Source organism: Simochromis diagramma, unplaced genomic scaffold (assembly GCF_900408965.1).
Source record: "Simochromis diagramma unplaced genomic scaffold, fSimDia1.1 OVJJ01000131.1, whole genome shotgun sequence".
NCBI lineage: Eukaryota > Metazoa > Chordata > Actinopteri > Cichliformes > Cichlidae > Simochromis > Simochromis diagramma.
In genome coordinates, this window is record NW_024387200.1 from 2,004,671 (window position 1) to 2,028,744 (window position 24,074).

At 40.7% G+C, this 24,074-nt stretch overlaps 1 protein-coding gene across 3 annotated transcripts in view; it reads left to right on the forward strand.

Moving 5' to 3' along the window:
• LOC120745413 (sushi domain-containing protein 2-like) overlaps positions 1-22,718 on the forward strand; it is a 114,283-nt gene extending 91,565 nt beyond the window's left edge. Inside the window, exons 16-21 of one of the 3 annotated variants that reach the window (XM_040050237.1) lie at positions 10,894-11,018; positions 12,517-12,670; positions 13,473-13,805; positions 18,179-18,460; positions 19,021-19,105; positions 19,768-22,718. In XM_040050237.1, coding sequence (XP_039906171.1) covers positions 10,894-11,018; positions 12,517-12,670; positions 13,473-13,805; positions 18,179-18,460; positions 19,021-19,105; positions 19,768-19,927 — 1,139 coding nt within the window. In that variant the 3' untranslated portion in view covers positions 19,928-22,718. The remainder of the gene's footprint in view (positions 1-10,893; positions 11,019-12,516; positions 12,671-13,472; positions 13,806-18,178; positions 18,461-19,020; positions 19,106-19,767) is intronic. The other 2 variants (XM_040050238.1, XM_040050239.1) reach the window with 2 other exon arrangements.
• The last annotated feature ends 1,356 nt before the right edge of the window (positions 22,719-24,074 follow it).

The window sequence follows — 24,074 nt, forward strand, 5'->3', positions numbered from 1 at the left end:
AGGTCAGCTACTTTAGGGCTCACAAATGAGGGCTCGCTGCCAAATGTAGATCAGCTCTGCACAGTTATAATATATTTAATTTTATTTAGTGTCTATTGTATGGCAAATGGCATTCGATCGCCTAGTGTTTTTACCTGTTTTGTGTGTGTAAGTGTGTGTGTTTTGCAGGTTTGCCCATTTTCTGCTAACTTTGATCAAAATGCTTTATCATAGTCGGTCTAAGTTTTCATATTGGAAAGTAGTGACAGTGACAAAATGAGTCTGCAGTGTGTGCAGACAGTGTGTCTCACTTAATTGGGTGTTTTTAAAAGAGTCATTCTGGGAATATACTAAAAGACTACATTTAAATCTAATCTATCAAGTACTCTGTACAGTTTTTACTTTATTACTCAAACTATAGGATATGCAAGTGTCCTGCACCCTTTGGTAGTACAACACACCCATCCCATATTTCATTTTCAAGGCAATTGGTTTTTATGCTTTTTTTAAAGGTAAGGTTAACTGACTAGAACTCACATTACAGCAGTTCTGTGAGTCTGTATAAAGACGCCCTGTAAGCCAAGTAAAAGTAATCTCTACTAATCTTCTTGTTGTGCAATATTTGTTTGGCAAATGCAAATATTTGCCAATTCTCTCTAAAGCCAATGGGCCTGGGGTGGTGGGGGGCAGTGCACTTTTGCACCAAATTTCATGGCAGTACATCCATTAGTTGCTGAGATATTGCACTTGAAATTACAAATAATAACTTAATTAGTAGAGTTTCTTCGGGGGCTCGATATATTTGGTTGTTTTTGTCTATTCGTGATCAACTTTCCTCTAATTGTAGTTCGGGCCTTCTCAACCGATCAAGGAAAAATGCAAACATTTTTGGCTGAATTCCATGAAGCACAATGAATTAAATGTATTTATGGTCCATGATAATATGTGTTTTTGGTAACCACCTGATGAGTGCAGGCATGCAGACCACATTCTCCTGCGGCACATTTATGCCTCCCAGAGGATTCATTTCAGTTTTTCTTTCAGTTTTTCTTTCATCGTTGTTTTGTGTTACCCTCAAACGAAAATATCAGCTGCGTGGATAAAATGGAGTATTTAATTATCTAATGGACAAATATCCCATGAATTTTATGGATCACATTTAAACTCCCTCTTTAATAAGGCTCTTTGATTAATGACTGCATGTTTTTTTCTCTTGCTTCATCCTCAGGAAGAAAAAAAAAAAGTTGTGCGTTTAAAGGGACCATTACTGGTGCTTGTAGCTGCTAGTCTTTTATTACCTACTCTCATAAGGTTTCAAAGGATGTCTGGAAAAATGCTTTTTCCATCTATCTTTCCATTGTTGTGTTTTAGTGTCCTCTGCGGTTACACAGCTTCAGCAAAACTGTTGCTGATGCCAATTGGACCAAATAAGGGATGCAAGAATGATGCACTTATTGTTTTTGCCCGATGCTGATAGAAATACTGCCAATGAGTAAAAGTGTCACAAGTTTGAAGTTCTGCTCGTGTGTCGTTTTTACTGAAATTGCAAGATGATAAATAAAGGAGCTTATTTAACATCTGAGGTGGTCACAGAGCGTCTGCTTCTCTCTTCATCTCCCAGCTGCTCTGATATCAAGTCTCATAAAACTCCTCAGGACACAGGCTGTTTGGTTTTGTGAGGGGAGGCAGTGATGTGGTATGGTGATCGTTTTTCATCTCTTCCCTGCATTGTTCTTCTCGGACTCTGAGAGCACTAATTATTCACTTAAAGCTTTGGCTCCTGCTTGTTCCCTCTAATTAGATGGTTAGTCAGTATCCCAGGCCCCTGGGATGAGACATTGATCTCCTCCATCACAATCACATTGTGACACAGTCACCACTACACTACAGAAATGTTTAAATGGGATAAGAAACAGACATCATATACAGTAAACAAGCGCAATATGCAGTGCATTTGCCTCTCTGTCGCTCTTTCACACACACACACACACACACACACACACACACACACACACACACACACACACACACACACACACGCAAAGTAACGTGCTTTGAATGTCCAACTTGCAAAGTCACTCTGCTGGATACAAATGCTTCTCTCATTCTGTCCAATAATAAGTCCTTTATTGTATAACTGTAAACTGTTCCCATTTACAGGCTGGAGAATTTATGATCTCCATAGAAAAACAAAGCATAAACGCAGCAGAAACACATAATGGCAACACCCACCTCCTTACAAACAATACTGAGTTTCCAGAAATGATTCTCCTGGGGGAGTTTGTGGCATATTTCTCGATTTCTCTTGTGTTCTCGTGGGCTGTGGTGCAGTCGACAAGACTATTCAAAGGCTTGATGAAATGCAGCAGCTGTATTTGTTTATGTATTGAGCATACTGTACTACAAAAGGGGTAATAAATGGGGCCGAGACACAATGAAAGGGAGACAGAGCGAGGAATGAAGGCAGAGAGACAGAACGGGATGGAAAGGAGAAAAAAACAGCACATAAACACCAACTGTGATAAGTGTTGTTTTCTTGCTTTGTTGCAGTTAGCATTCCTCAGAAGGCAGTGCATGTTTCAAGCGGTGTGTGTGTGCGCCTCCGATTTGAATGGTTAACCTGCTGGTGGTGGATTAATGGGCTGCCGGGAGAGTTTCCAAGGCGTCGACATACCTGTGTTTTAAATTACTTCAATTGAGCCTATTAGCACTTGAGGAATGTGCCTTTAAAATCCTGCTTCTGCTTTGTGACCACACATCTAGAACGTCCCGTCTCTAATCTGAACGCACTAATTCGCTTTTTGTTATGGTGTGATTGGATGGTAATGAAGCATTGGTGATGCTTAAAGAATCATTTTAAGGTTTATATTTTTTGAATAAACGGGTTTTACACGCTGTTAGCGGCGATACTTTTCAGCGATTTTCTCTTATCTAGAGTGTTATCGAAACTAAATCTCTCGAGATTTCAGATTTGATGTGAATATAATGAATTAAGCTGTCAAGGAAACAGGTGTCTATAAAAATGTTTGAGGGCCATGATTCAGGCAGCACGGTGGTTGCACGGTGGTTAGCACTGTTGCCGCACAGCAAGAAGGTCCCGAGTTCAATTCCACCATCAGGCCGGGGTCTTTCTGTGTGGAGTTTGCATGTTCTCCCCGTGTTTGTGTGGGTTCCCTCCGGGTACTCCGGCTTCCTCCCACCGTCCAAAGACATGCAGCTTGTGGGGATAGGTTAATTGGATAATCCAAATTGCCACTAGGTGTGAATGTGAGTGCGAATGGTTGTCTGTCCCTGAGTGTTAGCCCTGCGACAGACTGGCGACCTGTCCAGGGTGTACCCCGCCTCTCGCCCTATGACAGCTGGGATAGGCTCCAGCGCCCCCCGCGACCCTGAAAAGGATAAGCGGAAGCGGATGGATGGATGGATTCATAAAAGGAAAAACCGATGAATCTTTCTGTGCTCACAAAACATTCAGAAGAGAAGGAAATGCTATATGTTTTGCACGTGACATCATGTGCACATCGCTCAAGAGCTGTCCGCCATATTGGACGTGACAACTGGTAGTGATCACGTCCAATAAGTCATGCATTGTTTACACAGAAATGATCACTGGCTGTTGGGTGTTGCAATCATCAAGGACACAAAAAAAATTTTTTTTATCGCTTTCCTGCTGATTTGGAAGGTTGGAAGGTGAAAAAGACTATTTCTTTGATAAATAGTTGGGTCAGTTATAAGTTGTTTGAATTTTAAACTTTAACAGTATCTGTTTCAAAGAATATTTGACCATTTGACACTCTTACTTTTTATATATTCATTTTCTATTTCTATTTTTTTCTTTCTCATCTTCTTTATCTGCCTCCTTCACCGCTACGTTCCTCCTCGTCTCCATCTCATCCTCTTCCTCCTCACCTGAAGCCTCACTCCTGAACTGAAGTTGGTTCTAACATAAGAAATCCAACAGGAACATGTTTATTTATTCTTGATGTTGTCGCATTTAGTTATTGTCGTTAAGTAAGCTAAGAATAGAATCTGTCACCCCTCCCAGGGTATGGGCCGCCAAAGATAGATCTCCAGAGTTTTAAGACTCTAGCATCCCAAAACTCTCAATCACAAATGAGCTACATACACTTGTCGACAGTGTAATGCACAGTGACACATCAATATCAAAATGCAATAAAAATCAGGTAAATACCTGAGCAGTGACCAGTGGCCGTGGTCCCCTTGGTCCACTGACTGCAGTTCCAGGAAGAGTCCAGTGACTGAGGTTTGTTACCCATTTTGCAGGACTTCAGATCTGGTCCAGTATAATTTGATGGGCTGTTGATAGCATAATTATATAAATCGTTTGCTGTGAAGTCAGGGAGAGCGCCACGGTTGCGCTTCAGAGCATCACTAAACTCACTCAGTGGGAGTAAGTAAACATCCATCTTCAAGTCCTCCCTCCCAAATTTCTCACCATAACGAGCAAAATGCTTGCCATGAGAGTGTTTTACTTCCTCTGAGAGAGTGTATACACTAATACTTACAGCTGCCATAGTCTATATCGCCTACATAATGTTTAGAAGGTTATATCCCAAGCACACAAATAAAATAAGTGAAATTTGGCATTTTCATCTAAAAGTATGAATGTGTTTTACATTTTTTCTACATGTGTGTGTATGTCTGGTTCCCCACTTGTCATCACTACATCTTTATCCCCATACATCAGACTCGGCCCTGATTAAGTTGCGCGAGCTTGTATAGCTGTATAGCTTTGTATTGTCTTATTTTCTAAGGATTTTGAAGCATTGGTAGTCAGAGCCAGATGTTATAATAATGGATTTTTTATTCTCTCAAAAATTGATATCAGTATTGGCTGAGCCCAGCTGGGCTTTGTTCTGGGCTCTAGTCTGCATGAGGATGTGGAAAAGAGAATTTGTTTCCTACAGTGATGCTTCCTCATTCCTCACACCTTTGAACTTCTTACACGTTGCACATTTCCCTGATGTTGAAGGCTGTTTCCTGAAATCTGGTGCTTATATTCTCAGGAAATCAGTTCTTTTTTTTGTAATATTTTAGTAAACTAGTGGACATTATGATATATATCTATTTACTGTAGTTCAAGGTGATACTTTTTTCTGAGCCAAATGTGAAAATTAATCAGTTGTTCAGTGTGTTTTTGTGTCAGTTTTGTTTGTACTTGATAAGTCTGGCGGACGAGTTGATCTAGAAAGTGAACATAAATTTCAACACAGTTATTTAGAGACCTCGTGCCATCACCCACAGAGTGAAGCCACAGAGCGATATCATTCACCACCTGAGTGGGCATCGTCAGTCATCCCCTTTTGACATTAAACTTGACATTTTTTTGTTCCCACGTCCCAAATTCTTGAGACGGTAACTCACAAACCGCTCACAGAAAAAGAAACTAAATAAAACAAAACCAAATGACGGGATTCGTTTTTGCCAGTTCAAATCATGAATAGAGAGTCCATTCAAAGTTAGGTATAGAGTTATGTGTGCCGTAAGGATTCTTTTTGCTACCCTGCTTTTAGGGACAGAAAAGACTCAAATTTTTTTCATCTCTTCTAGATTATAGGATTAGGACAGACTGCAAGAATAACTTTTCTGCCAAATTCTCCAGTGTTCCAGTGATTATAATACAGAAAAATCATATTCATCATTCAACTTCACTATCTTGCTTCGTGTGGAGCATTCTGCTGGGTGGTGCAGGCGAACGGGGTTGAAATAAGAAGTCCTACCCAGAGTCCCATTAAAAAGAAAACATTTCTTTAACTCTCTCTCACCCTCTGTAGCTTATTCTTATGCATATCTTCAGTTCTTTACCCTCCACGTCATAGAAATTTATAACTATAATTATGTTTGCTTAATGTTATGCTCGTCCCTCCAGCTCATCAACCAGCTTGCACGTACTGCTTGCCAAGCACATTTGCCAAAGCCTGCTGCACATGTTTGATGTTGTTTGTCATCATTCTGTGTTGGAGCTTTTTTTTCTTTTTCTCTCATGTGTTTTAGGTCAGTGGTGCTGTTGTGTCTGCTGCCTGGCAAGACCTCCTGTTAAACAGACACCCATGAACTTTGCAGCTTTGCCCAGTGCCTCCTGTCTGCAGTGCATTGTGGGAAAGCTGGCTGACTGCTCTTTAGTGAGCTGAGGCTGCCAGGTTGGGATGAGTGTGGCTGGGTTTTTTAAACATTGTAGAAGTCCCCCCCTTTCCCCACTGTGATCTCCCAGGGTTTTCAGAGGTCTGGTGTGGGCTAACTGGAGCATTTATACACCTTGTGTTTCCTCCATTTCTCCCCTCTGGCTCGTTAAAGTCTAAATTCCAGCAACGGCTTTGAAGTGTGTTGAGTGTGTTTGTGTGTGTTTTTTCTTTTACTGTACGTGAAGATATTTGCACTTGTTGCGCCTGCAAAGCAGATGTTTTTAAGCGAGATGCTGCTGTGCTCAGGAGTTTTCATATAAGAACAATTCTGTGCTTTTTGTGGATGCACACTGCAGGGCGGTGCATAGAAAAGCGACCGTCGCCGTCTTCAGTTCTGCACAAACCTCCAGTGCGCCGGTGTATGAGCCGGACACCTACCGCTCCTCAGCCAGTACTTGTCAGCCCCTAAAACGAGAAGAGGACAAAGAATGATAAATTAAGTGTAGTCTGCAATCTTCTTGTCAAAGCCAAGTTGAAAAAGAGCATTTGTGCCTTTAATCTAGCTCCTGAGCACAGCAGTAGCATTTTTTCCTCTGCTTTTCAAAACCTCTATTGAAGTAGTACCTGCCTGCCTTGCTCGGAGGGAAGTTGCTGGTTCCCTACCAGGTGTTTATCTCTCTTTTCTTCTCTGCTTCCCTGTTGTGCACCTCACCGCTAGTGTGTACTTAAGCAACTGATAAAAAAGAAACCGCTTCTATAGCACCGTGGAAAATACGAGAGACCTCAAACATTCTTATAACTGTCATGTTTGCCTTTAACCTGTCAAATAATCTGGTGCTTACTTTTGCAAGTGTGCACCGTGGAGTCTTAGTAAATGATCCCCCCATCCCAACCAACCACATTAATCTCTTCTAAAGCTCTGGCATGTTTGTGGCTGAAAAAGGAATATTGCACATGATTTATTGCTGGTCTGAGTGTGTCTGAGGACTTTGTCTTCAAGTGTTGAGTCATTTGTCAAACACAGTTCTTGGCTGCTGCCAAAATTTCGCCGGTCACTTAACGGTCATCAAATGTGAGCGAAATGCAGGGAGTGGCTGTCTCTCTGCCAGTCTGTTTCAGCACCATTTTTCTTTCTATTCGCCTTCATTTTGCAGTCTGTGGGGGACATTCTTGTGGACAACAATTTGTGAAGAATCTAAAACATGTCACACTTTTTCCCCAAAGAGTCTTTGTGCCTCAAACAGAGAGAATCTACAGATTCTGTTGGTGCTTTGTGCAAGCCAATAAGTTAACTTTGGCAGCAGCTGGCACGCCAGTGACAATGCACATGTGTGGTCTTTATTAGGGTCACTTCAGTTCATGAAGGCAGATTTGATTGATGCTCTTCTGTAGTAATGTTATAAACATTCAAACAGAGTTGTATGCAAATGCAAATCCATACTCCCTTTTTTGTTTGCACAATACCAATATATTCCACATTTCATGACAGGCTTGTAAAAATAGATGAAGTGTTTTTCTGTTTCGTGCTGGGAACTGCTTGTGCACTGGTGGAACTTACTGTCATCAGCCGAGCTGTGCCTGCATGTTTGATGACAGGCAGAGCTCAAGAGATTCTTATTTCTAGGACAGTGTTGGTGTACAGTATCAGGGGACTTTACAGTGTCTGAGCATGTTGTCAGACTTTGGTGTACCCGCAAAGCAAGACAGTGTTGTTGTACAAATAGACAGGAATTGCTATTGTGTAATGTCTTAGGATCAAATGAACGTCTTGCGCTCTTCTCAATTCGTGAGGAAACACTAGCGGGGAGTTCTCTGTGGGATTCTATTTGCATGTCATTAGAGAAATAAATAAAAAATCAATACAAATGCTATTAAGGCCTCACAGGCCATCAGTGACCATAAATGTGTGAGTGGTGGCTCGCATTTGCTGTGAAATTGAATGTAAAAGCCCCATTCTTGCAGGCCTAGAGACCAGTTAATGACCCAGTGGTAACCACCAATCCCTAGGGAAAAGGGTATATTCTGTGACCAGTAAGCAAGCGGTTACTAGCAATTGCTAGTGTGAAATTTCTCACAAAGAGAAAACCTCTATGGGATTTCTTTGGATGCCAGCAGGTTGCCGTGGTCACCAGTTTGCAAATCATTACCAAGCGATAACGAAACTGTGAACAACGTGACGCAAATCGAAAGCAAAACACTTGCTTTCAAAGTAAAAGTCGTGTCTTGGCAGTCATCTTTTTTTTTTTTTGCAGACAACTCAGTGTCTTCCATGCAGACTAAGATCAACTGCATCAATCTGGTAGTTGACCAAAGCAATTGCGGAGGTTTTTGGTGCAGCACCCTCTTTGCATCTGATCTCACATCGCTGACCCTTTGGAGAATGTGCGTTTTTTTCTGGAAGTTGCTGATCTCCAAAACTATGATTGTCCTGCATTACACAAAAATCTAACAATGATCTTTGTGTAGCGGTTTGATTTCCAGTTATAGGATTTCAGCCACTGTGCTTTTTCATGACTGTATGAAATAAGGAGAAATCAGACTTTGAGTTTTTACTAAAGGTCATTTGAAATTGGAAATTGTAAATGCTTTAATACAGACCACAGTGTCACATGCTTTTGATTTTTGCGTCCTTGTATCTCACAGCAGACTTGACAGCTATTTTGGACGCAGTCTTTGCTCTTGTCTTTTCTATCGTTCCCTAATGATCTCGTTCACACCTTAAGGCCACATGACACCACTTCCAATTACACTGAAGAGAATTTTTTTTCAACTTCCCGTTGAAATTACTTTCAGGGTGTGCATTTACTTATGTTTGTCAAATTCATTTTAGCTCTGAACATCAAAATAAACAACTTTAAGCGCATTTGGATTTAAATGAAAAGCAAATCACAAATAGGATATAGATTGCTGGAGGCTTTATTGGCACTTCCCAAGCTATTACATTGAATTTAAAAGCTTTGCAGCGTTTAATCACTGTACTAGATTTTGAAAGATTGTATAGTATTTGATGAATACATAGTGGATTAGGGCAGACAGTTTGATTCATCTGCACGAATGTGATCTGGAAAGGTGTCAACATCCATCTTTCGTCTATCTGTCTGGTTAGAAATCCATCTGGCATTGTTGGCGCATTGGTCTCACATATTGTAAAATCTAACTTGCATGCAGAGAAACTTTTTGGTGCACATGAGAGGCTATCATCAAAGTATCAACAAAATAATTCAAAAGTAATGTTTTTAGTGTCGGTTCTGTTCTGTTTAGTCAAAGAGCCTAAAATTCACGAGATTAGAAATTGTGCTTACCTACTGTTTGATGTCAAGTGGCTGCTGTGCAAAGATCTATTGTTCAGCTTAAGCCTGTCTGAGTGTAAAAGCACAGAAGTATTATATTTTTTTATAACACGTCCGTCAGGACAACTGATTTATGAATAGGATTTCAGCCTCCTCATATGAAAAGTGAAACCAGCATAAGAGTGATGTGATTTCTGTAATCTATAATTTTAGTAAACACTATCTTGTGGTTTGTAATCACTAGCTTTAAGTCATATTTAAAAGATAAAGGTCATTTTTTAAAGATTATCCACTTAGCAACTTGTCAGTGAAATGTAGCCAATATTCATGCATTTTCACAGTTTGATCAATGACAAAAACACTTAGCTTGGGTCTTCCTAAATAGACTTTATTAGCCGTCTGTGCTGTTTATGTGTAGAAATAAAACAGGCGTAGATGGCAATGACTGGGAAAAAGTCAGACATAGGATAAAAATGAGGAGTTGGTTTAGAGATGGGTTGCAAATTGGCTTGCAGAGGCAGGACTGACTGAAGACAGTGCTGAACAACTAAAGCAACAGAAATATTGTGCACTTTACTGAAGGGTGTTGTAACCAGCTGTTGCAAGTTTATACACAACGATTGCTGGCAAAGCTTAATTTTGGAACGTGCCAAAACTAATGCTGCTCTTAATTTTTGTGTTTTACAAAAATACTGAGTTTAATAAATCTGAGGTTAATAAAGGCCCAGGTGTTGGACATGGTCTTCTTCCTGTCATGTGACAAATTCCACATGGAACCTCCCCCCCCCCCCCCCCCCCCCCCCTTTTTTTTTCTTTGTACGTGAGACTTTAAAAAATTATTTTCTCTCTCTCTCACACACACACACACACACACACACACACACACACACACACACACACACACACACAGTCACACATTTAGAAAATGTTATATTCCTAATCTGATGCAACAGCTCTCAAATCTGACATGGTACATTTTCTAAATTCCAGCTCTGTGTCGCTATGATTTAAACATCCTTGTCCTCTTCACCCCTTTTTCTTTTCTCTGCTCCTCTTCCTCCATTGCCGCTCTCCACCTCCTCCTCCTCTTCTCTTTTTCTCAGAAGCCAAATAGTTGGCTTGCTTCTTGACAGTTCAAGCTAGAAGTTTCAAACAGAGTTCTGAATATTTGACGAGTGTGTCATCACTGATTGTTCTTTGGGCTGGGTTTTTGAGATTAAGCGTTAATCACAAACATGATTAGAAAATTGAAACAGCATATAGACCATGTAAATATAGTTTGAAGCATGTTCTGTATGATATAATCCATTTCTTTCCATATCTGTCGACTTGTTTCTAACACCTGCTGTACTTTAATTCCATTATACATTTGATCTTCCCTAATCATGTGAAAACCTCGCCTCACTGTGTGATGCAGACTGCATCTAAGATGCAGCATATAACTAATCATTTTTTCCCACTCTCGTCTGCTCTCCCTACAGTGCCTGGAAACTTGGGGTGCTTCAGAGACAGTGGTGACCCCCCCACCCTGACTGGTGCCAGTGAGACCTCCAACAAACTCACTATCCAAAACTGTATCAGCTTCTGCAGGAAGCAAAGATACAAGGTGAGATTTGGAATTAAATTAAAAATATATTAAATAACAAGAAAACATGAGAAATTTTATTTCAACTGCAATCAAACATGACAAGTTCTGTAAAACTAAATGTAAAAAAAAAAATCCAAAATAAAAGAGGAAAACAAACCGTAATTGGTTTATGGTTTATCCTCTGTCCTATCACTTCAAATCTCTCCACCTATTGGATGTAAAAACAGAGTAAATTGTTGTTTTTAAAACAGGCGTGAGCAGTCTTTTTGCAGTAGTCAGGCTTTTATGTAAATCATCTGCTTTTATGGGTAGTTTTCTGTCAGTTATCTAGATGATGCCCTCTTTATTCAGCCATCACACTTCCTGTTTGAAGCCAACCAGCAGATGACGAATCATCACAATAATCAAGGCTGACAGCTGGAAATGAATGGTTATTAGCCCACTGGGTTCCTCCTCTTCACTGCATTTTCCCTTCTCTCTGTTTCTGGCGTGCCATTGTCCCTGCTACAAACAGTGCCAGGTGTTAATTTTCTGTCTCAGCAGATCCACTTCAGCTCAGTATGCATTGACAGATACTGACAGGCACCCCCTCCCCTCTCAGTTAGGCAGATGTTACAGGAAATGGCAACAGACTGGCATCATCTGCCTACCCTTGGACTGTCACTGTCCTCAATACACACGTGAAACATCAGTGCTCTGAAGTATGGATCCCACGTGACTTTCTGACAGAGAGCATGCCTGATGAGTGAGACAGCAATCCATGGCTTGTTTACGCTGCCAAAAGTATTTGTGTACATGTTCTCAAATTTAACCGCATCAGATAGAATAATACAACAAGGAGCTTGATACATCTGGGTGGAAGCAGAGGCTGCGTGAATTCTTATTCCATGAGTAGGAAATTATCCAGTACCTTCAGTTGCGTGTGTTCGTTTAGAGCCTGAATATCGAACAACGGCGTCCTTCTGAATGAAGAACAATACCTCTTTTGACAGCGAGTGGCCAGCAGTGGCGAGGTCAAGATGTGTGAAGGTTTTTGACGTGTCACATTCCTGCGCTGACACTTTCTGGAATGGTTTACTAACAGTTTTGATTTGAAAGACAGATAGGTGTTATTCCTGTACCGTTTCTTCTGTACACCCCGTGTGCAGCTGCGTGTTTGAAGGGAGTCTTCTAATCAGCTGAGAGGCCACAGTTATACAGACTCAGATTACAACATCTTGTAATCACGAGAGAAAGAGCAATTAGGGCGCTTTAGGCTCGAGTCACTTATTTCAGAGGGAAGTAGCTACATGTAGTCAACTGTTTACCCCACGTTTACACAATTCCACATAAATCGAACATGAAAAACATAATTGGTCCTTTTAAAGTGAAAAGATGTAATGTAATCAGGTCTTATTTTATGGGAAAACAACAATCTTTATAGTTTGAGAGAACTGAAAGAATGTGTGTTTGCAGTCAGCAGAATGACCCCCTCAGTGTTTTCCTCAGTTGCACAACTCCTTTTTCTGTTTTGCAGCTTGCTGGTATGGAGTCAGGATATGCCTGTTTCTGTGGCAACGATGTGGACCTACAGAAACGTGGCGAGTCACCTAGCATGGAGTGTAACCATGTTTGCTTCGGTGACCACACTCAGCCCTGCGGCGGAGACGGCTGGGTCATCATATTCAGCAGTGAGCACTGACAGTTGTCATTCTGGATCTCAGTCTTTTCACATCTCTGCTGTAATTTCACATAAATTTTCAAACATTTAGTCTGGTTTTATTTTGCACAAATCTGATTTGGGGACAGCTAATTTCTTTTATCATCGTAAAGCTGTAAGAAGTCAGAACACAACACACCTACAATTTTAAAATTAGTAACCCTGCCTGCAGCTAGCTCTTCTTTATTCTAAACCCATACCGCCATGCCATCAAAGACAGGATCTGCTCTGAAAAGACTTTTGACTGACAAAATCTGCTATCAAAGATCAGGTTTTGTACAGCCTGAAATTAAAGCCCAAAGGCTCAGCAGTCTAGTTTTCTCTCAGACCACCTATATTTCAGTCTCCTGAAAAGGTTTTTTTTTGGTCCATTCAAAAACATGTTTCTTGCATAACATTTATTCATATGTTATGTCCAGTTAGGCTCATTTTCCAGAAGCTTTGTTGCTGGTTATGCGTGAATCCTATTTCTTGTTTTTAATACTCACATACTCTTCAGTTAAACCACATTCTTCTTCAGGCTGTTTTTAGGCTGAATCTTGTAAAGATGCTTTGAATTAAATTCTGAATCTAAATCAGCTTGAGTTTATTAAATCAGATACCACAGCTATGGTGTTGTGGTGCTAAAAATCAAAGGACATGTCTGTCCTTTGTGTCTGACCAATCACAAAAAGTCATGTACAACATGATCACAAGACCAGATGTCAACCATCTCCACAACTTTTAATCTTTAAACGAATAACACCGGCATTTTTTTACTGCTCTTTTTTCAGCCCGAGTGGGGGCCTGTGGTGGGAACTACACTTCTCCATCAGGAGTGATCTACTCCCCCGACTTCCCTGACAAATACGGGGCTGGGCGTGTTTGCTACTGGACTATCCAGGTCTCTGGATCCTCGGCCATCCTCTTCAATTTCACCTTCTTTGACATCTCCGACCAGACCGACATGGTGGAGCTATTGGATGGCTACACAAATCAAGTGGTGGCCCGCTTCGACTGGCGAAGCCCTCCGCGGGATCTGGTAAACATCACGGGCGACTTTGTCATACTGTACTTCTACTCTGACCGAACCAACCAGGCCCAGGGATTTGCTCTTCTTTACCAAGGTGAGAGCTCACCAGATTTTCTGAAATGTCTCACCTATTGTGATGTTTTCCTTCATTATAGCTTCTCTGCTCAACCTGCCTTCATTCATAACACTTTGCAAACAAAGTAAGAACCCCCATTTGCGTGGCTGGCTGGCTGGCCAGCACTATGATGGAGTTTTGCATAGCATCCCTAGTTTAGTAAAGCAACACCTGTTAGTTGTGGTTAGGCAGTTGTCATGGCTTTGGCAGGCCCTTTTCTCTTTTCATTTGCTAGTCAATGTCTCACAGCCCCGGGTGATATTGCATATTTAAATGTGTTCTGTTTTTCTAGGAACTCAGTCTCTTATCAAGCTGCTGCAGAGTGCTCACCCAGAGTGTGTTCTCTGCTAAATTGCACTGAAAGTTTTTATGCCACCTACATAAAAAATACAACCATCGTGTGCATTACGGCTTCTGATATGCCGATTTCATTGTCTAGTGGATGCATTTCTAAGAAACTACAGCTCAGAGGACTTCAAAGTAATTTTATTCCTCCCAGGCTAATGCAAAGAATGTATAAGGATTCATGTGGAATAAAAAAAACCCTTGTTTTTTTGTGTTATGTTCTCTCATGAATAGTCTGAAAGCACCAGAAATGATTTAATAGATTAATTTCTGCAGGAATGAGCAAAGCACACCCTGATATAATTCACTGTAGGTGACATTCAAGCTCACATTAAGAGGCAGTCTCCAGCCGCCCCTCCCTCTCTCCCTCCATCTGTAATTCTGTGTCATTTTTCTTTGCCTGCTGGCATTACAGTAAAAACAATATTGGAAGGTCAAAATCCTCTGACCCTCAGGCAGGCACGATCCTTTCTCATGGCATGGATCTTGTTTTGCGGGAGGTATAGTCTATTCCAGAAATGCAATCTGAGATGGGTTATGAGAAAAGGTCACCTCCTGAATTAAGTAGTTGTTTTTTTGTTTTTCAAACAGAACTCTATAGATAAAAACACATAGTGACTGAGGTACAAATAGAAAGCAGACAGTGTCAGCACCATATACGTTTAATATCTCCTTGGTGGCAGGCTGAGCGGTTGGATCTGTAATTTGAGGATAAACGCTCTCAGATGACAGTGACAGCACATTTCAGCTGTGACTGGGTTTGAAGCATGGTATTTTGTTTGCAAATGGGAAACATGTGGGCAGTTCTGGGAACATCACAGCCAGGTTGAGCAATTACGTGAAGAAGAAAAAAAAAAAACCATGCTGGTTTAACATCTGACCAGCATTCATGAAAGAGTGGAACAGTCCTGGAATAATCGATATTTGAAAGTAGTTCACGCAGCTGAGAAACTCGAAGCACCTCAGCAGTGGAAGAGGCGAGGTGATGTGAAATAAGATAAATAAATGTACAGAAGATTCATGAGAAGCAATATAAAAGAACTGCGCAGTACATGTCATGTGTTTAATGCAAAGTTAATAATTTGTTGAACATACTGGGGTATTTAAAAAATAACTTGAGCCTGAGTTGGTTAGTTGGAAGGCCACAAAGTCAAGCTTAACTGCAGTTCCCAGCAAATAAGTTGACGTCAGTCCCAACCCACATGCCAGCAGCTGTCGTAGCCCATAGTTGCTGCATATCTGCAAGCCTCTTTGCAACCCAGCTTGTGTTTTATTTCTGACTTAATTAGTCTCCAGAACATATCCATGCCACCAGATATAAATTTCTGCAGTTGAACACTGGTATTCCCGAATGAAATATGCTTTTGGTTCGACCATTACTCACATACTGGAAAGTTTATTCTGCACTGCCAATGGAGCAGTCAGTGGAGAGTTGTGGAAACTATCATTTCCACTGAACTGTTTCAAATTGTTAGAGATGGCTAGGTCCTTACTAAGTCACCTGAAGTTAAATATGCTTAAAAAAAATGTTTTTTCTCAATTTATAACTTAAGTCATTTATTCTGTTTCTTCATACGTGCTTTTAATCTTTTGATGTTTTGTGACTGTGTCTAAAAGTTTTAATTCTTTAAATCTAATTTCCGATATTCACAGACATCTGCTCTAAGCATCTAAGTAAAGCACAATATCTCGTCTGCGGATGATTACAATTGCAGCATAATGACTCAAACCTTAACATGTAAGAAAAATAATAAAAGACCCAAGTGACACTCATAAATATCAGTGTGAGACTGAAACGCTGCGCAGTTTGTTTCTCAGCGGCAACATTTCACACGGAGGACGAGAACATTTCTTAAAATCACACAGGGATTTTAAATAAATCGCAACTATGTTTAGGAGACGTAAATGAAAGGCAGAGGAGATCTCATTTAGGATATTGCTTTCCTCTGGGAGCCCATAAATGAGCTGAAATAGTCCATGCTCCCTGGCACTGTTGTTTTATGAAGCAAACTCTGCCCATCTGGAGCTGTAAGCAGGTTAAAGCAAACAGAATTTATTGCAAACACTTTTTGAATCATGTCTTGAATTTAAAAAAAAAAAGTTCTCAGCACCACATGTTTATAGCACGCTTGGGTGTTTTTGCAAACTCCATCTGTTTCTTAACAAATGCAGTTAGTATTAAATATTCACTCGTGCCTCTGCTGTATATACTTTCAACAACATGATCAGCATGAAGTAGTATAATATTACCTCATGCTTGCTGCAGCCCAGTTTATACAATGGAATAATTAAAGGAGTGTTAAGTGATCGATGCCCTTAACTTGTAGAAATTACAGCGACATGGCATAACATTTCCCTCTTCTGCATTCGACGCTACATTCATCACTTCATTGTGAAGACACGGGATGTTACATTACACAGAGCTGTAATCTAGTAAGGGCAGTAAAGCTAAGTTATAATAACAACCAAGGAGTAATTTTACTGCTAAAACTGATAAATGATTTATATATTTCCAGATGAATAAAAGATTTTCTTGAATAATGAAAGTCGTTTTCCTCTCCTATCTTATCAAAAGCTCCTTCTAGCCTTTTCTTATTGTGGCTAAAGGGTGACATTTTCACAAATGATTAAATGCAAATGATGGAGAACTTCATAAAAACTCGCTGATATAGCGAGATGTGATCTGCCTTCCGTTAACGTTGTTTGTTTTGTTGCTACTGACAAATTAAATGCGTCAGATCAGATTTGTATTATATCAAAAAGAGCTCATCAGTGTGCAAAACAGCAGTAGCATGATCAGAAATCACTGAAATCACTCGAACAAATTCAGCACAGTGATTTAGTTCAGACGGGCCAAAACTCAAGCTTAGTCACAGTCCTAGCAGATCAGCTGATCTCAGTGTCAGCTGATACCCTTATTCACCTTCAATATTGGACTTATTCAGTCTTCCTACAGTTGCTACACAGGTGCAAGCAGCTTTGCAACCCGCTTTCCACCCTTTTTCATTCTGTACCTAACATTATCAATGTCATATCAGTGTAATATGTCATGTGTTATCATTGATCCCTGCTGTGTTGTTCTGCATTTAGTTGCTCCACCCTGCCCTCCTCTGGCTTTAAATGTAAGCACATGAATGGATGGGAAGGTCACAGAATTGAGCTGGTCATCAACTGAAAACTGGATATTGAAATCCCAGTGCTCTTCTGGCTATAGTGGTCCTGAATGAAATTAGTTTTTACCACAAAGAGCATGCAATCATTATTCTCCCTGACAAAAACTGATGCATTACCTAAAAACTGGGGGGAAAAGTGTCAGTTTACAGACAGGTGTGCTGTTATAATGTGGCAGGAAGCGATACTTTAACGTTTTTAACTCGTCGTGAGACAGAATGTGAGAGAGGAGATAAATATTGGCCACTGAGTCCATATTAATCCTGTCTGAGTTTATATCTTCTCCCTGAGGATGTGTTAGTTCGTTTCAGGTGCTGCAGTTTCTGCCACAGTTTAAAGACTTGTGTTTTAGGTTAACTGGTGATTGTCTGCCTCCTGTGATGAAGTGGTAACCTGTCCTAGGTGTAATTTACCTCTTGACCAAAGTCATCTGGGTTATATTCCAGCCTCCCCATGACCCAAGGTGGATAAGCAGTTAAGAAAAAGGATGGAAGTAATGCTGTTGTATTGTATTCATGCATTATTTTCTTTTGGGACTGAGAACTAGTTTTATTGCTATTAAAGTTGACGTCTCTGCTTATACCTCAAGGACAGGACAATCATTTATGTCTGAATAGTTGGAAAGTTGCAGTTTTCTTTGGAAATGCCAGTGCTGTGAGACACTTCACATCAGAATTGAATATTCTTAGCACCACACCTGACAAAGTAATCTTTTAGTCACTGAAACAACCAGATCAACTTGGTGCTGTGGGATAGTAAGCTTTTGATTTGTTCCATGTCTCCACCTGATAGTTTAAGGAATAACATTCAACTGTCTGTTTCTTTTTCCCCCCCAGCACTCCGAAGCCAGGACACTAGAACAATAGAGTCTGAAGGAGCGCTTCAAAGCCAGGACACCAGAACAATAGAGTCTGAACGAGATGACGAGGAGGAAAACGAAGACGTGTCTAGCACAGCAGGGCCCCAGCTGGCTGGCGGAGTCACAGAGAAATCTAACGGTACGACGAATGGACGTTCGTCCCAGATCCTCTACGTGATCACGTCCAGCCCCGGTAAACCGGAGCACAACATGCCAGGTCAGTGGGCTGGACGCGGCGAGACCACCGGCCACAGCGCTAGTATGTTAACATCCGTCGTACACTGCACGTACCGCGCCTCTCTCTGCCTCTGCTGGGATGCTGTTGGAGGTTTCTTAGCAAGAACTCCCACTTAGCATGACCTGGTTTCTCTGAAAGTTTGAAAATTGTTCTGGTTTGTTGAGATACTTCTAGAAGCTCTGGCCCAGAGTGACTCCCTATGATCATAATTGAAGTAATGCCACATGACGCTTGTTTTCACTTGTCATTGTCTCAGAAGTCCCCGCTTTTCCCAATCAGCCATCTAGTCAACACTTTGCAGGGTGGACTGATGTGCTCTGCGCTTTTCTGCTTCCTCCAAATGTTATTCTTTCCAAGCCCTAATTCTTTTTCTCAAACAGCTAGCTGATAACAGATGTGCACTGATAATGTATCACCATTTCTTGACAATTAGCTGACTGAACTTCTCACAGGTGTAAGTTTGAATTAAGCAGCGCTTGAATAGTTCTTGACTCGCTAATCTCTTCAGTCTGCTGCGGTTTGTTTTAATTACCGTGATCGGATGTCTGATGTCTTGTTAATGTGCTCCGCTCTCTGTCTAGTGTGGACCATCTACGCTTTAGCAGCTCTCCTCATACTGACTGTCATCGCCATGGTAGCAAAGCTGCTGCTGCACGTCACAGTCAAGTAAGTATGAGGATGTTCGAGGCGTGGTGGATCAGCCAAGTATCACGTTTCTAAGCTTTTACCCGTACGCCACGATATTCATACCATACTGGTTGAAGATGAAAGAACAAGTCCTTATGTAAAGAATTTTTATCTGGAGCCGCAAAGTCTGTTTTTTCACTTTGACTAAAGCCAGAAATTTTCCGATCAAAGAATCTCCTAGCATCAACAGAACAGAAAATTGAAAAACAAGAAAACGACGTTGTTTAAACATTTTCTTCCAGTAGAACATAGTTTCCCTTTCCCTTCAGTGAAAACACAGAAACATTTATATAAAGATTTTTCCCCTGAAAATGGATCCATTTCCCTTAAAAAACGAATGCAATAAATATAGTAAGTTTAAGTTAAAGCCAAGGTTTACCACTAATTACAATAATTTTGAGTCCAAAAATATTGAGGGCTTTTAAACAAGTACCCAAAAATTGTAAAAACCTACACAAGAGCTTTAGTACCAGCGTTTTAATGGATCTGTCTGTGACATTAATCGAGCTTTAGGACACATTTGTGACTCTCTTTGTTAATCTCTGTTCATTGTTTTCCATCTTTTCTCCTTTCCCCTCTCTTTTGTGCAATTCCTTTCTGTCTTTTCTTTGTCTTTACTTCGTCTTCATTTCTACTCTCAGGTCTCCAAACATCCCAACCGTCAGTGGTTCAGACACCTGCAGCCAGAGCACAGCGTCTTCTGAGCCTTGGATCATCCTGTACCGCCCCTCTACCATCTCCCTGTTCAAGAAGAAGCTAAAGAACCACCACGGTGACCTCAGCCCCCTGGTGGGCAACTAGTGCTCCTGCTGCGTCCTGCCATCTAACCAAACAGTACCGCCACCCGCCACTATTCTGTTCAAGGGCCGTCAGATGCCAGGCCCTCAGACAATGAAACTCTTTGAGGCGCTAAGCAAACAAGCCAACAACTGAGTGGCTAATGACAACTGACTGAGTGAATGCTACTAAATGGTCTGTGTGCCAAAGTGGCCACGCCCTCCTAACCTGCTCAGCACCGAAGAGGAGCGGGAGGGCAGGCAGGACTGTAAGACTCCACTCTTGGAGAGGAGAATAAAAGATTGGATAGAGGAAAATCTCAAAGATGCTTTTATCATGCAAGAAGCTGTTTCCATCACCCATGGATGACCCTACCAATCAAGATACCTCCAAAAACCCCTCTGGACAGCAAGCTCACTAGTGAAAATATGACAAAGCTGGAGTGCAAAAACAAATCAGCTCAGTTCAGTTTCAGTGGCAGCCGAATCTTCATCAGCATCAACGAGAGGATGAAGAAACTGAGTCTTTAATACATATACACATATGACACATGCTGTAAAACTTCAGTTTTTTTTTAATAACTTAACTGCCTCATGCGGATGAACATTTTCAGCCAAAATCCAGAATCCTCCCATCCAAAGAGTTGTTTATTCATTTGTGTTCTTAATTCTGTATTCAAACTGCTAATATTTTTTTGTTGTTTTTTTTAAATATATGTTTTACGTGACACCTGGCTTGCTGAGGAAAGGGAAACAGGACGCGGAAATGTCACACGGAAGGTAGATATGACAGCACTTTGGGGACGAATCAGTCACCGCAAAATGAAAAGATCAGCGAGAAAGGGAGCTTGTTCGCCCACTCGTTCACTCAGCGCCCATGGATTTGTGTGGCGAGGAGAAGTAGCTAGCTGGCTGGGGGGTTGGGGGGTTGGTGCAGTTTGCTCACAAACTGCCATTTAGGGAGGCTCGGGAAGATCTGAGGGCTTTTTCTGCTCGGTTGTGGGTGGGAGTCTTTCCGGTTTGATGCTGTTCAAGTGCCTTAAGGATCTCCTCTTCCCTTGACTCAGTTCCGCACATCTGTTTCTTTCACAAAGTGGACTGGTGTCCCTCACAAAAGTCTGCACTTCTTTAACAAATCCATGTAGATATGAAGAGTTTCATTCCAGAATAGGGTTTCCGCCACTTAAATGTCAAAAATGCCTCCCGGTCTTGTGCAGTGATTGAAAGCATTAATCTCAGACAGGATCTTTTACATTGTTTTTTTAACACGACTTTGTTGATGTCGATTTATTTTCTTTGACACACTTAGCCTTTTGGGATAGAACTCTTCATATAATGACAGACGAGGCTTTAAAAGGCTTTTTTTGTTTCTTATTTGTGTATCTTATGTGTAGTCTTGGACGTTTACTGAACATATTGTTCACATTATGTTGTCTTTTGATTACAGGGGGATGAATATTGTTGTATATTATGTAATTCAGTGTGGGAATGATGATATTTATGACTGCTCTTTCATTTTGTGTCTCGGCAAAGCATTTAAGCAACTTGTCAAAGTGCTTTTGTGTTACTTTAGCTCAAAGGCGGAGTGCTTTTTTTTTAAAAAAAAATTTCTAATCTTTGATACCAGTAAATTGTCTAAATTCTGCAGAACGCTGCAGACCTTCAAGCTTCTACTTGTCATATAGATTTCAGGCCAAAAGGTTGAGTGCGAACAATATAGTCAGACAGAAATATAACCAAAAGCACCCCAAGGTACTATCCACAAGCTGACAGAAGGTTTCCAGCTATAATGGTTTTCTGTGACATTTTAACTACTTGTGAAAGGTCAGAATCTACTAATGCACCAACGGCATAGTAATTGGCCTTTCCTGATGTGAGACTGGATGTTCAAGGTTTCTGCAGATGGCCGCTGAGTTATTTTCTCACTGGCAAGAAAAATAAAAAAGATCCTAACTTTGAAGCACTTAATTTTGGTTCAGCTTACAAGATGAAACGGTACTTAATCACTTACAACTCTGTTTCAGTGAAAAGACAAAAAAAAAAGGAAAAAAAATACGCACTTGTACAGCAACCTGAGCACTTGAAAGAAAGGTTATATTTTATGCATGACACAGCATTACAGTGACATTCAAATCAAAAGATTTATGGTTTTCGAGAACTCAGACAGAATTTAATACCCGTAAAAAGATGAATAACTTTTGTTTCCCAATCAGAAGTTTTCTAAAATGTTACTCTCTGCTATGTTTTGCCTGTCCTCTCAACTGTAACTCATGTTAATTATTGCAAGACAAGAGCACATGCCCCTGGGTCTGTGATGTTCAGAGCTGACCAAGCGTAGAAAGAAGGGGAGAAACGGAGAGCAATGGGAAATTAATGCGCGTTCAAATCAAACACAAGCTAACGAAATCTGACAGTTAAAATCTAACAAGGGCATATTTGTTTGGATAGCCTGGTGAATTATGCAAACTTCCATTTTCTGTCCGGTCCTCCAGTCAGTCGGAAAATTCCACGCCGTCTTCTGAGCGGTGGAAACAGTCTTTTTCTTGTCTCCAAAACTGTTTTTGTTGATGTGAATGTCCTGTAGTGCTCGATAACATGAAAACAACACCAGAAGCCCTGAGTCATCACAAGAGGCCAAAACATTGTTTTCATCAAATTGTAAATAGCAAAATAGTGAAAATTTTAATTTATACAGTAAATTATTGTTATTTTGTATGTGAATGGGATATAATCTATCTTTTGTATAAGTGAAGTATCTTTGTAGTTTTATTTAATGTGTCCTGGTTGCAAAATAAACACTGTATGCATGTTTCTTATACCTGTGTTGTGCTTACTCTACTGTTTTCTTCTGCCCCAGCAGTACAGTTTATTTCATCATCAAACTCAATTTCTGATACCCGAGCTGCTGCAAAGCATATGGGCTGCAAATATCAGATCAAGCTAATCCCATTCTCCCCGTTTCCATTTGAAGTCTTTCTGTGCTTTGTGTGCGAAAATCAAAAGGTGCAGTGTGACTTTCTGAAGTCTACTTGCCTTGATTGGATTCAGGCTCGGGACATGTGTACAGGCCTTCGCCTTTTCTTCCACGAAGCACAAAACTTATCAGATATGCGAAATGACTCCCAGATTGTTTGGAGATGCATGCGCAAGAGTGAGGATTTGGAGTGCCATGTGTGAGCCATTGGCTCCACTGTGGGATGAGGTCAAGCATGCAACCTGCACATTTTAGAAGGAACAGCAGGAGTCCAGCTTTACAACTGGAAACACACTGCGAGGAAGAAAAATCCAAAAACAAAACCGAACACAGAGGGGCGTTTAATAAGCTGGAACAGTTGCGACATTTACAGCATTGATTTCTTAATTCATGAAAGGTGTTTCTGTTTTCCTTTCATCATTGCTCACTTTGAAACTGCTTAAAGCTTGGCTTTGCTGAAATCTGGATTGTATATTTGGTGGTTAGCCTCGTGCAACTTCATGGTAAAGTCATTCTCTCAGTGGTAAACGGGAACTGTCCTGTTTTTTTGACTATTGTTTGAGAGTAAGAAAAACCTCCTCTGAGGCTTCTGAATGAAGCAAATTTTAAAGCAAAACACCTGTGCACATAACAATAAGCAATTTTAAGACTAACAATGGTCTTAATATGCAAAGTCCTCTGGAGATCAGCAAGAACATTCCAATACATCAGACAAAAAAGCAATCTGTAGACAATCCTCTTACTCCCTCTACTGGTGATAAGATATCTAAATGATCCTCGCCTTGATGCTTGGTACCAGCGGCATCCTTTTTGCTACTTGTGTGTAAAATAATCTTTCTACACCACAGATAATCTGAAATGTTGCTAAAATTGTTGGATGAATGTATTCATTGAAAGTGTTTTTTTCTCTCCCAATAGCCGTAGTGCAGATTAAACTTTATTATCGTTCCTCTGGGTCCCAATGAAAAGTCTCAGCCTAGTCAACAGACAAGGAAAAGAGACTTGAGTAAGCAGATCCCTCTGAACCCAAGTCGACCAGTAATTAAGACAACAATGGGACAAAAGGTGACAGTGTCTGGTTACTGTAAGAACGAGAAAGTGAGAAGAATAGGAGACAATACCTGCCACTTTCTGCACTCAGGGTACTGAAGTCAGGTTAATTTGCAGGGATGTAGCATTAGAGGGTAAAGGAGCTTGT